We start from the raw sequence: 15,128 nt of genomic DNA, 5'->3' as shown, positions 1-15,128 counted from the left end.
GATGAGAGCGAGCAGAGGGAGGAGAGTGGGCAATGGAAGGGGAGAGAGTGGGTAGAGGGGGAAATATGGGGGTGAGTGGGAGAGGAGGGATGGGAAAGAGTGGAAAGAGGAGAAGAAGGAGGGAGGGGAAGAAGGGGAGCAGGAGAAAGGGGAGGGAGAGCAGAGAGGGGGCAAAGGGGGGATGAAGGAGTTGGAAAAAAAGGTTGAGAGAGGAGCAGCAGGAGGAGAGGAGTAAGGAGGAAAGGAGGAGTAGAGGGAAGTGAGTGGGTGAAAGGGGTACCTCATATAGTACCTCTCCAGTTGTTCTATTACATAATGCCTCTAATTTCATGTCAGGCCTCAAATTACCAACCAGTATTCACAAGAAACCTACTGATTCCCACTGCTACCTAAATTATACATTGGTAAACTGATGTATCATTGCCAAGTGTACCAAGGTAGAGGGAAAAACTTGGCCATGCATAGAAAACATTTCATTACAACAGTACATTCAGCTAATACAAGGTAATAAGAGAATGCAGAATACAGAGAAAGTGCAGTGCAGACAGGCAGGAGGACTCTTGATGAGGGATCGTGTTCATTTATTGTACCAGGGACCGTTGAATAGTCTAATAACAACAGGATAGAAGGTATTCCCGAGCCCTGTGGTACAAGGGGTGACTGATATAAGTTCATGGCTTAAGGTAGAAAGAGTCAATTAGAAAACCTAGCACATTTATTTTTCCTACATTTACACACTTAGTCCAGCGGTCGTGGAGCATGCGGATCCCTTCTTTGTGGAAGTCGGCGCCTTGAACCTCCAGGAAGTGGTCCACAGCAGGGGTGATTGTTAAGTTTGTGTCCTGAGGTAGAAGGAGATGAGTTATTAACTTCACACTTTCTGCATAATCACTCAAAGAGTTGAACTGCACGTGCATGTAACGAGAGCTGTATAACTCATCTCCTTCTACCTTAAGCCACGAACTTATCAATCACCACTGCTGTGGACAACCTGGAGGTCCAAGATGCTCTTGTTACATGCACATGCAGTTCATCTCTTTGAGTGATAATGCAGAAAGTTTGAAGTTAATAAGTCATCTCCTTCTACCTTAGGCTACAAACTTATCAATCACCCCTGCTGTGCACTATTTCTACAAAGAAGGGACCCATATGCTCCACAACTGCTGGACTAAGTGTGTACATGTAGGAGGGGACTATGTTGAAAAATAAATGTGCTAAGTTTTCTAAAATTGACTCTTACCCTAGGCCACAAACTTATCAATCACCCCTTGTATGTGCCTTCGGGGTTCTGTATCTTCTGCCCAAGGGGAGGGGAGACAAAAAGAATGCACAGGGTGGATAGGATCTTGCAGAAGGGTCTCGGTCTAGAATGCCGACTATCTCTTCATTTCCATAGATGCTGTCTGACCTGATGAGTTCCTCCAGCATTTTGTGTGTGTTGCTTTGAATTTCCAGATCTGCAGAATTTGTCGTGTTTTTGATCATATTTGATGCTTTACTGAGGCAGTGGAAATTATAAACAGAGCTCATGAAGGGGAAGCTGGTTTCTGCGATGTGCTGAGCTGCGTACACAACTCTCCACAATTTCTTGCGGTCACAGGCAGAGCAGTTGCTTTTTTACAGTGCATTTGTAAGAATTGCTGAGGGTTAAAGGGGATGTGCTAAATTTCTTTAGCCTCCTGAGGAAGTAGAGGTGCTGGTGAGCCTTCTTGACCTTGGTGTCAATGTGGTCAGACCAAGACAGCCTACTGGTGATGTTCAGTCCCAGGAACGTGAAGCGTTCAGTCCTCTTGACCTCTGCACCACTGATGCAAACTGCAATGTGTACACTTTGAGAAAATCTTCTCACTCCACATTGACAAATACAGTACTGTGCAATAGTCTTGGGGACACACTAGCTACATATATGGGTCCTGCTGAAGAGTCTTGGCCCGAAATGTCAACAGTAATTTGCGATGTCTTGTATTTTTCTTGCCCAATGAAGTCCCTCCACCTACAACTATGGCTCTTCCATTTTCCATACTTCTGCTGTCAGCCCTCATTCCTTCTGTTCATTCTACCAGCCTTCACTTTCGACATACACCTTTGTAGTGAAGCTTCTCTAAAGCAGCCACCTTTGCACGACCTCTCTGGGCATCTCAGGGCACCAACCTCTGTGGGATTCTCCCGTTTACTTTCAAGTTCAAGTTCATAATTTATTGTCATGTGACCACATATATATAACCAAATGAAACAACGTTCCTTTCGACTATGATGCACCCACAAAACATATATCACACAGAGTACTGTAGTAATTTATGTTATTGCACTGTGCCATTGCCACAAAAATAACTGATTTCATGACATATGTGAGTGATGATAACTTGATTCTGATATGGGTCCCTATTGTGGACTGAGAGTAGGAAAGTGGCAGGGAGAGGGGAATGATGAATGGGAAGAAAGGGAAGAGGGAGGGGAGGGAGCAGGAAACACCAGAGAGAGATTCTGCAATTATCAATAAACCAATTGAATAGAATCAAATAACCTTGCCAGGTGTCTCACAGCAGAGTTTGTCTGCACTTGCACCACCACTCCACGTTCCTGGCACTCCTTCTCTGCCGCCTGTCCCACACTCCTGCTGCGGCGCTCCACCCTTGCCATTCCCAACAACCTTTGCTCCCGTCAAATTTACAAGCTTGCTTTTCGCTCCACGTTGACAAATACAGAACTGTGTAAAAGTCGTGGGCTCACTAGCTCACTAACCCTAACCGTATTCTATATATATATATATATATATAGGGTTATATATATATATATGCCTGAAACTTTTGCACAGTTCTGTAAAACAAAGTACTGACACAAGTAAGCTGATAAAATACAATTGAGAATGCATGTCATATGCAGCGCAGGTAAACAGTAAACAGCTCGCTGTCCTAGTGATGACACTCAGTGGTGGCAGGGTATTCATTAGTCTCACAGCCTGAGGAAAGAAGCTGTTATCCAGTCTGGTTGTCCTAGTCCTGATGCTCCTGTACCTCCTTCCTGATGGTAGTGAGTCAAACTGATTGTGGGATGAGTGGTAAGGATCCTCAACAATGCTTCTGGCCCTTCGTATACAACGCTCCGGGTAAATGTGACGAATCGGGGGAGGGAGGGAGATCCCAGAGATCCTCTTGGCGGTTTTTACTCTCCTCTACTGGGTCTTGCGGTCTGCTGCCTTGCAGCTTCCGTACCACACAACGATGCAGCTGCACAGGATTTTCTCGATGGTGCTGCTCCAGAGAGCTGCTAGAATGGGGGCAGGGAGCCTTGGACATCTCAATTTCCTCAGAAAGCGTAGGCCTTACTCTGGCCTTCTTGCCAAATGAAATATTGTGGATCCAGGTTAGATTGTCCATTATGTGCACACCACTCTTCACGTTCTCCATGGCAGAGCTATTGATGTGCAATGGAGAGTGGTGGACCTTTCATCTTCACTATTACCCGCTACTCATGCACCTGTATCACTTTCTACAATGGCCATTTTAGTTTCTCTCTCCTCATAAGCCCCAAATATTCACAGATGCAGCCCCACCCTCCTGCTTTTCCGGCATTTTCTGCTTATTCTTGCTTCTCATTGATACCATCAAGGAGGAGGGCTGGAGCCTGAAGACCCACACTCAACATTTTAGGAACAGCCTCCATCCCTGAGCCATCAGATTTCTGAACGGATAGTGAACCAACGAACCCATGAACACCACCTATTTCTGAAAAAACAGGAGAGAATCTGCAGTTGCTAGAAACCTGAGAAACACACAGAAAATGCTGGAGGAACTCAGCAGGCCAGGCAGCGTCTATGGATAAAAGCACAGTCGATGTTTTGGGCTGAAACGGTTCGGGAAGACTATTTCTGCACACATTTCGCACTGCTTAATTAATTTAATTTCTATATATATTTCTGATAGGAATTCATATTATTTTTTATGTATTGCACTGTACTGCTGTCACTAAACATCAAATTTCACAACATATGTCAGTGATATTAAAACTGATTCTTAAAATATTTTAAGATTTCCAGCATCTTTAATTCATTTGTGTTTCCCAACTCTTCCAACAAACACTTAGTGTTAGAGATGTACATTTGATCTCTCAATCTACCTTGTCATGGTCCTTGCATCTCATTTGTCTACCTGCACAGCACTTCCTCTGCAACTGTCTAGATTCAAGAGCCAAGATTAGATTTAGAACATAGAAGGCTCATTACCAGGCCCTTCAGCCCACAATGTTGTGCTGACCATGTAACTTATTCTAGAAATTGCCTAGAATTTACCTACCGCATTGCCCTCTATTTTTCTAAGCTCCATGTACCTAACTAAGAGGCTCTTAAAAGACCCTATCCTGCCGGCAGTGCATTCCACGCACTCATCACTCTCTGTGTGAAATACTTACCCCTGACATCCCCTCGGTCCCTACTTCCAAGCACCTTAAAACTGTGCCCCCCCCACCCCCCCCCCCCATGATTGCCATTTCAGGTCTGGGAAAAAGCCTCTGGCTATCCACATGATCGATGCCCCTCATTATCTTACACACCTAATTTATTTATCACATACATAGAAACATACAGCAAAATGCATAGTTTTCGTTAACAACCAATACAATCTGATGGTGTTCTCAGGACAAGTGTCACAATGCCTCCCGGCAATAAAACACAGCATGTCATACTGTTTTGCCAAAATATGACAAAACAGACAAAACATCAGCAAAATATACTCCTTTCTACCCCTGACCTCCTCGTCTATTCAGCCCATTGAGTCTGCTCCGCCATTCCATCATAGTTGATTTATTCTCCCCCTCAACCCCATCCTCTTGCCTACTTCCCATACCCTTACTAATCAAGAACCTATGAACCTCCACTTTAAATGTACCTAATTACTTGGCTTCCACGACCATCAGAGGCAATGAAATCCACAAATTCACCACATTCTGGCCAAACAAATCCTTCCTCATCTCTGTTCCCAATAGATGTCCTTGATTTCTCTGGCTATGCCCCCTGACCCTAGACTCCCCCACTATTGGAAACATCTTCTCTATATCCACTCTATCCAGGTATTTCAATATTCTCCAGGTTTCAATGAAATCCTTCCTTATTCTTTTAAACTCCAGCGAGTACAGGCCCAAGGCCATCAAATGAACCTCCCTCCTAAAAAGGGAGGGTGAGCAGTCAGAGGTTGTGGTACATATTGGTACCAATGGCACAGGTAGAAAACGGGTGGAGGTCCTGAAAGCAGACTACAGGGAGTTAGGAAGGAAGCTGAGAAGCAGGACCGCAAGGGTAGTAATCTGGGGATTGCTGCCTGTGCCACGTAACGGAGAGGACAGGAATAGAATGAGGTGGTATATAAATGCATGGCAGAAGAATCGGAGTAGGGGGCAGGGATTCAGATTTCTGGATAATTGGAACTCTTCTGGGGCAGGTGGGACCTGCACAAAAGGGACAGGTTACACTTGAATCTGAGGGGGATCAATATTCCTGTGGGCAGGTTTACTAGGGCTGTTGGGAGTAGTTTAAACTAATATGGCAGGGGGATGGGAACCAGGATGATAGAGCTGAGGATGAGCCAGCAGGTTTACAAGTAGATGATGGATGTAACATGTAACATGGATGAAGGAAAGACAAGCCAATGATTGGGTACAAATGCAAACAGAGCAAAGAGTTAAATTGTACCACAGAGGCAAAATTCAAAAGGGTGAAGAATGCAGGACTGAAGGTGCTGTATTTAAATGCACGTAGGAATAAGGTGAATGAACTCGTGGCACAATTAGAGATTGGTCGCTATGACACTGTGAGCATCACTGAGTCGTGGAGAGGAAGTTTCCTATGGTGGGGTTATCCAGAAATAGAGGGCACAGCCTCAAAATTGAGGGGCAACCTTTTGGAACAGAGGTAAGGAGGGATTTTTTTAGGGAGTAGTAAATCTGTGGAATGCTCTGCCACAGACACCAGTGGAGGCCCAGTCCGTTGATAGATTCCTGATCGGTCAGGCATCAAAAGATATGCGGGAAGGCAGGTGTATGGGGTTGAGCAGAATCTGGGTTCAGCCACGATGGAATGGCGGAGCAGACTCAATGGGCTAAATGGCCTAATTGTGCTCCTACGACTTATGGTCTTGCATTAACCCTTTCATTCCCAGGAACATTATCGCGATTGTCCTCTAATGCATCTCCAATGCAGCTTATCCCAAGACCACTTTCTGTAGGTGAACCTCTTTTGTCATTACATATCCACCCATTTTCCGTTTGCACTTCTGTCATTTCATCATCGTTATTGATCAAGAGATGCAGCATGATAACAGGCCCTTTCAGCCCAACGGCCCATGCCACCCATGTGACCAATTAACCCAATAACAGAACATCTTTGGAATGTGCGAGGAAACTGTAGCGCCTGGGGGAAACCGATGCAGTCACAGGGAGAAGGTACAAACTCCTTACAGACAGCAGCGGGAATGGAACTCGGGTCGCTGCCGGTGTAGTAGTGTTATGCTGTCACTACCATGTCACCATATCACCCATGTCACCCATTTTCTAAGCCGTTACTCAGTTTTCCATGTCACCCATTTTCTAAGCCGTTACTCAGTTTTCCCCTCTCTATCCATTCCTTCTCTCCTGCTTCCCCTGCATCTTTCACTCTTCTCAGTTCTAATGAAAGGCCATCGACCAGAAACACCAAACCATTTTCTCTTTCCACACAGGTGGAATCTGACGTTACTTGCAGCATGTTCTGCCTTAACTTGCGTCACAACCTCTTTCTTTTATATCTGTATTTATTCCTACCTGCTGACAGATGGTCCTGAGCACAAACCTGGCGTACTCGCTCAGGTTGGCTGTCTCTATGGAAACGGTGCGCCGGATTGACTTGGCGTTTTTGTCGGAGCTCAGAAGCTCGTCGTCAGTGATGTCATCGTGGATGCTGATGGGGGCCAGAAAACCACTCACACCAAAGTCATCCGTGTTGGAAGCGTTGACACCACTATTGCCCAATTCTGCATCCCCTGGACACAAAAACAAAACAATTTTAGATAATATAGATCACACATTGTAACTTCAGGCATTTTAACCTGTAAAATCCTCAGAGCCAGCAAGGTCACTGGAACCTCATTCAAACAAGCCCGCAAGGGGAGTCAATAACTATTATAAGACATAAAATGCTGGAGGGACTCAGCAGACCAGGCAGCGTCTATGGAAAGACATAAACAGACGACATTTCGGGCTGAGAGCCTTCATCAGGACCGAGGGAGGAAGCCAGAATAAGAAGGTGGGAGGAGGGGAAAGGAATACAAGCTGGAAGGTGATAGGTGAAGCTAGGTGAGGGGGAAGGTAAGTGGCTGGGGAAAGGGGAGGTTAAGTGAGAAGCTGGGAACTGATGGGTGGAAAAAGTAAAGTGCTGAAGAAGAAGGAATCTGATAGGATAGGAGAGTGGACCATGGGAGAAAGGGAAAGAGAAAGGGCACCAGAGGAAAGTGGTTGGCATGTGAGGAGAGGATAAGAGGTAAGAGGGGATCCAAAGTTGGGAATGAAAGAAGAGGGAAGGGAAGGGGGTAAAAATACCAGAAGTTAGATAAATCATTGCTCGTGCCATTTGGTTGGAGGCTACCCAGACTGACTGACTGACTGACTGACTAATTAACTAACTAACTAAATAAATGAGGTGGTGTTCCTCCAAACTGAGACTGCTCCATCACCTGCGAGTGCCTCACTCTCCCCTTCCTGCTTCGGACTTCTCCAACACCTCATCCTCTAACGGATATTGCCTCTGGGTAGCCTCCAACCTGATGGTTCATCCAGCATTTTGTATGTGTTATTCTGTATTTCCAGCATCTGCAAAATCTCCTGTGCTTACAGTTAATGACTATTGGCAAAATGTTACAATGTGAGGGAAACGCTGGATCTAATACAATGATTGCAAGAATCCGTCATGCATCATTCCAACTATGTATGGCCAGTAACTTAGAACAAGAATAAATATTTTTCTCAATTTCTTCAGCAATGGTCTTAAGCAATGCATTAAAAGCTGACCCATCCAATGGATGTGCAAAAGGAGGATTGGAACCTAAATGGCCTGCCTCAAGTCCATGTCTTTCGCCAATTAAGAGTCAGGGACAGATAAACCATAGAATCGAGACCTTGAGTCCACACTGATCATCCAGCATCAATCCTACACATAATCTCATTTTATTTTAAGTTATTTTTAGAGCTACAGCACAGAACAGGCCTTTCCAGCATATCGAGCCACATCACCCAGCAACCCACTTATTCAACTCCAGCCCAGTAGTACAAGTTACAGTGACCAATTAACCTACAAATTGGTATGTCTTTGGACTGTAGGAGGAAACTGCAGCAACTGGAAGAAACCCATGCTTATGGAACGAACGCACAAGCTTTATGCAGAGGATGCCAGAATTGAACTGCAAACTATAACACCCTGAGCTGAAATAGCTTTGCACCACCTGCTACGCTACTGGGTTAGCATAACGCAATTACAACTACCAGCAACGCGGGTCAATTCCCACAGTTGTCTATACAGAGTTGGTACGTTCTCCCCGTGACTGCGTGGGTTTCCTCCGGGTGCACCAGTTTCCTCCCACATTCCAAAGACATCCCAGTTAGTCGGTTAATAGGGCACACAGGTACAATTAGGAGGTGTGGTGCCATTGGGCCAGTAGGGTCTGTTACTGAGCTGTATCTCTAAATTAAATGCGATTCAATTCAGCTACACTCTACGAACAACTTAGAGCAGCCAAATGCCCAACCAACTCAGATACTTCTGGGACATAGGAGTGTTAGAATAAACCCAAAGCAACAAGCCTATAGAGTTGGCACCAGAGGCCAGGACTGAACCCAGGTCACTGAAGCTGTTCGGCAGCAGCTCTATCAATTGCATCACTGAGTTAGCTGGCAAGAAAATCAGTTGTAATTGTCTGGAACTTTCTTTGTAACTTTTCAGAAACTGTTTTAGCACAGAAACAGGCCCTTTGGGCAATTTAGTCCATGCTGAACAATTATTCAGCCTAGTCCCAATGACATACACTGGGAGTATACCCAACCCATCAATGTACTGATCCAAATTTCTCTTCACTGTTGAAATCAAACCTGCATCCTTCACTTCTGCTCATTCCACACACTCAACAACCTCGAAGTGAAGAAGTTATCCCTCATGTTCCCCTTCAGTATTTCACCTTTCACCCTTAACCCATGACCTCTAGTTCTGGTCTCACACAAACTCTGTGGAAAATGCCTACTTGCATTTACCACACTTATACCTCTCATAATTTTGTATACCGCTATCAAATCTCCACTCATTCTCCTACGCTTCAGGGAATAAAGTCCTAAACTATTTAATGTTTCCCTATAACTCAGTTCCTCAAGTCCCTGCAACCTCCTTGTAAGATTTCCTTGCACTCTTTGACACTTTCCTCTAGGCAGGTAACCAGAGGTGCACACAATACTCCAAATTAGGCCTCACCAAGGTCTTATACAACCTTAAAATAACATCTCAACTTCCGTACTCAATACTTTGATTTATGAAGGCCATTTTGATGAAACGTTTCTTTATGACTCTATCTTCTACAAGCTCTGAAGTGTCTTCTAGTGAAAATATCTTACCCAACATCAGAATAGCTTTCAGTACTGCAAACACAGCCCCCACTTCTATACTGTTGTGTGCGGCAGCTAAAAGGTGCCGGTCGCAGGATGAGCGGATTCCAGGGGCAGATTTACCTGCAGAACAAAGAAATTTATTGACAGAATTGCAGCAATATTGAAATTACATCAAAATATTGCTGTAAATTTTGCTGGATTTAGAGGAGCAAATTTGAAGAGAGATTGCAAGAAACATAAGGTTGTGATATTAGGTGATTTTTTAAAATAACTTTTCACATATTGACTGGGACTCCCATACTGCAAAAGGGCTAGACGGGATAGAGCTTGTCAAATGTGTTCAGAAAGTTTCCTTAATCAGTACACAGAAGCCCCAACTAGAGAAAGTGTGATACTAGCTTTCTTATTACGGAATGAAATAGGGCAGATGACAGAAGATACTGTTGGGGGACATTTTGCATCCAGTGATCATAATGCCATTAGTTTCAAGGTGATTATCGAAAGGATGGGTCTAGTTCTCGAGCTGAGATTCTAAATTGGAGAAACACCAATTTTGATGGTATCAGAACGGATCCAGCAAGTGTGGAGTGGGACAGGTTATTTTCTGGCAAAGCTATACATGATAGATAGGAGGCCTTCAAAAGTAAAATGTTTAGAGTACAGAGTTTGTATGTTCCTTTAGAATAAAAGGTAAAGATAACAGGTTTATGGAACCTTGCTTTTCAAGAGATATTGAGGCCCTGCTTAAGAAACAGGTGCATAGCAGGTATCAACAGGAAGGAACAAATGAGGCATTTGAAGAGAATAAGAAATGCAAGAGAGCATTTAAGAAAGAAATCAGGAGTGCTAAAAGAAGACATGAAGTTGCATTAGCAGACAAGGTGAAGGAGAATCCAAAGGTTGCTACAGAAATATTAAGAGCATAAGAATAGCAAGGGACAAAATTGGTCCTCTGGAAGATCAGAGTGGTAATGTATGCATGGAGCCAAAAGAGACGGGAGATTTCAATGGATTTTTTGGGGGAGACAGACGTAGAATCTGTAGATGTGAGCAAATGCAGCAGCGAGGTGACGGACCCTCCACAGATTACAGAGGAGGAGGTGTTTGCTGCCTTGAGGCAAATCAGGGTAGATAAATCCCCAGAACCTTATAAAGTGTTCCTTTGGACCCTATAGTATGCTAGTGCAGATACTTAAAACATCCTTAGCCATGGATAGACGGGGACTGATTAGGGATAGTCAACATGGCTTTGTGTGTGGTAAGTTGTGTCCAACCAATCTTGGAGTTTTTCTAGGAAGTTACCAAAGCCAAAGCAGTGGATGTTGTTGATATGGACTTTAGCAAGGCCTTTGATAAGGTCCTGCATGGGAGGTTGGTCAAGAAGGTTGCGTTGCTTGGCAATTGAGATGAGGTAGTGAATTGGATTAGACATTAGCTTAGCAGAAGAAGCCAATGAGTGGTTGTAGATGGTTGCCTCTCTGACTGGAGGCCTGTGACTAGTGGTGTCCCACGGGAATTGTTGCTGGGTCCATTGTTGTTTGTCATCAATATCAATGATCTGGATGATAACGCGGTAAACTGGATCAGCAAATTTGGGGTTTAAAAAAGGTATACAAACTTATGAGGGGTAAAGGTAGGGTAAATACAAGCAGGCTTTTCCCACTGAGATTGAGTGAGACTACAACTAGAGGCCATGGCTTAAGGGTAAACAGTTAAATGTTTAACAAGAACATGAGGGGGAACATCTTCACTCAGAAGGTGGTGAGAGCGTGGAGCCAGTGCAAGTGGTGGATATGGATTTGACTTCAACACAAGAAAAATGTGTATAGGTACATGGATGAGGGGTACGGAGGGCTATGATCTGGGTGCAGTCAATAGGACTAGGCAGATTAATGGTTCAGCACAGATTAGACAGGCTGAAGGGCCTGTTTCTGTGCTGTAGTGTTCTTTGACTCTATGTCTCTGCACGTGACCCTCGTGTTACAAGGGGTGGGTGTTACTTCTAGAAAATGAGCCGTATTCTGAAGTTCTGTAACATAAAGCTGGGTCATTGTTAAGAAAAACAATTCGAAAAAAAATCCTTCATGGCGATTTAGTCTTTTTTTTCCCTTATATAAACTCCATGAGAGTAAACTTCTCGAAAGTATCTCAGATGTTTGGGTAGAGATGATTGAATTCCACGAAAGTACTTTTCAGCTGTAATGTGGGACTGCCCTGTGTTCTAGTGGTTACGGGGAGGAGGCAGGAAAATGGGGGTATGAGGGATAATAAATCTGCATTTTCCTCCAATGCCTCGTGCTCTTACAATAACTGGAGGCTGCCTCTGCAAATGTCTTTGGAATAACAATCTGTACAGAGAGGAAAATGTGTTTTACTTTTTGTACAGTACTTTTATAAGTGGCAGCTTAAAGCCGGAGCATTTGAGGACTAAAAGGTTCTGTGGTGTTCAGTACCTTCCCCAACAACTCCCAGATGTCTTGCTCACACACTACATTCTTCCTAGATGTGTTCATCGTGAACAATGGCTGGAAACCTGCTTCGAAGATCTTTGGCCAGATTTATCCTTCACAGAAGGCCTGAAAAACCGTCTTCTGAAACATGTGGCACTTAGGGAATGATGTTATCCCATATGTGGAATCGGGTAGAGATTGCATCACCAGGCAAGAGTCAGGCGTTGGATCACATTGTCAGGAAATTAATTGTTATCACGTTTCACTCTAAATCCAGCCAATTTTAGGACAAATGTGTTGTGCAATAATACTTTAAGTTCAAAGTGCATTTATTGTTAAAGTATGTATACATGATACAGCCACAAAGAAACCTAAAAGAACCCATTTTAAAGAAAACCATCAAACACCCAACATGCAGAAAAATAAACAAATGATGCAAACAATAAACACAAGCAAAAAGCGTTCTGAACTGAAGTCCACAAAGAGAGTCCGTCCACAGGCCCTTTGTTCAGCACAGAGCTGAGTAAACATCGCGGAGAAGCAAGCTGAACCAGCCTTTCCTTCACCTCCAGCCCCGACACGCCGCCCTATTCAATCTGGCCTGGCGATTCGGTTCAATACGCTCTGGGCCCTGAACACCACCGCCTCGATTCAGCCTGTCCCCAGCCTTTGCAATCTGGCTCAGCCCTTAAATCGTCATTCAAGCATCGGGTTCTGATGACCAAGGCAATATATATTCGTTTTGGAAGGTACTGTCAAAACAGCAGAATGCCAATTCCAGCCAAATGCTGTACCATGACAGTTTTCATAAACCCTCTTTCAAACCTTCATCCATGAGATTGACTACTGATCATAATTGTACTGATCCAGTGCTCTAATGCACAGGATCAAAGAGGCTGCAGAGGGTTGTAGACTCAGACTACTCTATCATGGAGTCTCCCCACACTCTAGGACATCTTCAAGAGGCAGTGCCTCAAGTAGGCTGCCTCCATCATTAACAACCTTCAATCATCTGGGACAAGCCCTTTTTCTGATTACTACCATCAGAGAGGAGATACGGGAGTCTGAGGATGCAAACTCAATATTTCAGGAACAGCTTCTTCCCCTCCATCATCAGATTCTTGAATGGTGTATGTCAATGATTTGGACCATGGGATTAATGGATTTGTGGCTAAATTGGCCGATGATTCAAAGATAGGTGGAGGAGCGGGTAGTGTTGAGGAAACAGAGAGCCTGCAGAGAGACTTAGATAGTTTAGGGGAATGGGCAAAGAAGTGGCAAATGAAATACAATGTTGGAAAGTGTACGGTCATGCACATTGGTGGAGGAAATAAACGGGCAGACTATTAATTAGATGGGGAGAGAAAATGCAGAGATGTGCAGGATACCCGAAAGGTTAATCTCCAGGTTGTGTCGGTGGTGAAGAAGGCGAATGCAACGTTGGCATTTATTTCTAGACGTATAGAATTAAAGAGCAGGGATGTGATGTTGTTGAGGCTCTATAAGGCACTCATGAGACCACACTTGGAGTACTGCATGCAGTTTTGGGCACCTTATTTTAGAAAGGTTATACTGACATTGGAGGGGTTCAGAGAAGATTCACAAAAATTATTCCAGGAATGAAAGGGATACCATACGTGGAACGTCCAGCAGCTTCTTGGACTGTGTTCCCTGGAGTTCAGGGGAATGGAGGGGGATCTTATAGAAACTTTAGAATGTTAAAAGACCTGAACAGCTTAGATATGGCAAAGTTAGTTCCCATGGTAGGGGAATCTAGGACAAGAGGGCATGACTTCAGGATTGAAGGACATCCATTTAGAACAGAGATATGGAGAAATGACTTCACTCAGAGGGTGGTAAATCTGTGAAATTTGCTGCCACAAGTGGCTGTGGAGGCCAGGTTATTGGGTGCATTTAAGACAGAAATAGACAGGCTCTTGATTAGCCAGGGCATCAAAGGGTATGGGGAGAAGGCAGGGGAATGGGGATGACTGGAAGAATTGGATCAGCCCATGACTGAATGGCGGAGCAGACTTGAAGGAGCAAATGGCCTACTTCTGCTCCTATATCTTATGGTCTTAACCCATGAACATTACCTCACCCTTCCTCTTCTGCATTACTTATGTCTTGTTGCAACTTATGGTAATTTTTTATGTCTGCCATACAACATATTTCATGACATACATCAGGTACAATAAACCTGAATGATTCTCCCTGCACCAATGGAGAGAGGAAAACTTAAATGAACTCAAACAATCTTTATATATTTCTTACACAGTTGCCAACAAAGGTGATAACAGCCTGCAGATGTCCCTTCATTTTAAGGTGGGAGTATATTCTTCTTCAAGACTGGGTTGAAATCCTGGAACTCTCTTTCCTAAAGCTCTTTGGCAGCACCTTCTCCATAAAACTAGTGTTGTGGCTCAGGTTTCAGCAACTTCGAGTGAGCAATTAGGGTTGAACATGAAGTGCTAGTTGTGATAGTAATGCTCACATCACGTTAGACCATCGGACCAGTATGAGGACGTTCAGCCCATTGATTCTGCTCCACAGGTTAATCATGAGTGACAGTTTTTTAGATTTAAATTGAGATTTATTTGTTTATTTATCACATGTACATCAAACATAAAGTGAAATGTGCCATTTGCGTTAACAGCCACCACACTCTGATGATGTGCTGGGGGCAGCTCACAAGTGCTGGCACACATTCTGGCGCCAACGTAGCATGCCCGTAGGCCCACCATGTTCAGCAGAACAACACGCAACCAACATACAACGAGCAGCAACAGCAAAACAAACTCCTTCCCATTCTCCTCCACCCCTAATGCACACACACGGACGGGTTAGCAACCCCAAGACAGGCCAACTGAGGACATCTGACTTTCATGGCACTGGGCACACAGACATAGGGCCTCCAGCTTTCAGCTTTGCCAGCCTGGGGACTTCAACCTCCCAGCTTGCTGGCTTCAGGGCTTTGATCCCAGGACTCGCCAATCATGGGCATCTGATCTCAGAACCTGTTGAATGATCCGCAGCCTCCATTCAACACCATTCTCCCACCTTCTC

General features: G+C 44.3%; 1 protein-coding gene across 3 annotated transcripts in view; it reads right to left on the bottom strand.

Moving 5' to 3' along the window:
* The window catches only part of LOC140725744 (mediator of RNA polymerase II transcription subunit 12-like protein), a 676,368-nt gene that overhangs the window by 125,082 nt on the left and 536,158 nt on the right, over positions 1–15,128 (bottom strand). For all 3 annotated transcript variants that reach the window (XM_073041599.1, XM_073041601.1, XM_073041600.1), the window contains exons 26-27: positions 9,619–9,732; positions 6,790–7,007 (exon numbers count right to left, since the gene is read on the bottom strand). In XM_073041599.1, the coding sequence (XP_072897700.1) occupies positions 6,790–7,007; positions 9,619–9,732 (332 nt within the window). The remainder of the gene's footprint in view (positions 1–6,789; positions 7,008–9,618; positions 9,733–15,128) is intronic.

This window comes from Hemitrygon akajei, chromosome 3 (assembly GCF_048418815.1).
Source record: "Hemitrygon akajei chromosome 3, sHemAka1.3, whole genome shotgun sequence".
Taxonomy (NCBI): Eukaryota; Metazoa; Chordata; class Chondrichthyes; order Myliobatiformes; family Dasyatidae; genus Hemitrygon; species Hemitrygon akajei.
The sequence above is the reverse complement of the archived record's forward strand: the minus strand, read 5'-3'. Positions and strand labels throughout refer to the sequence as shown.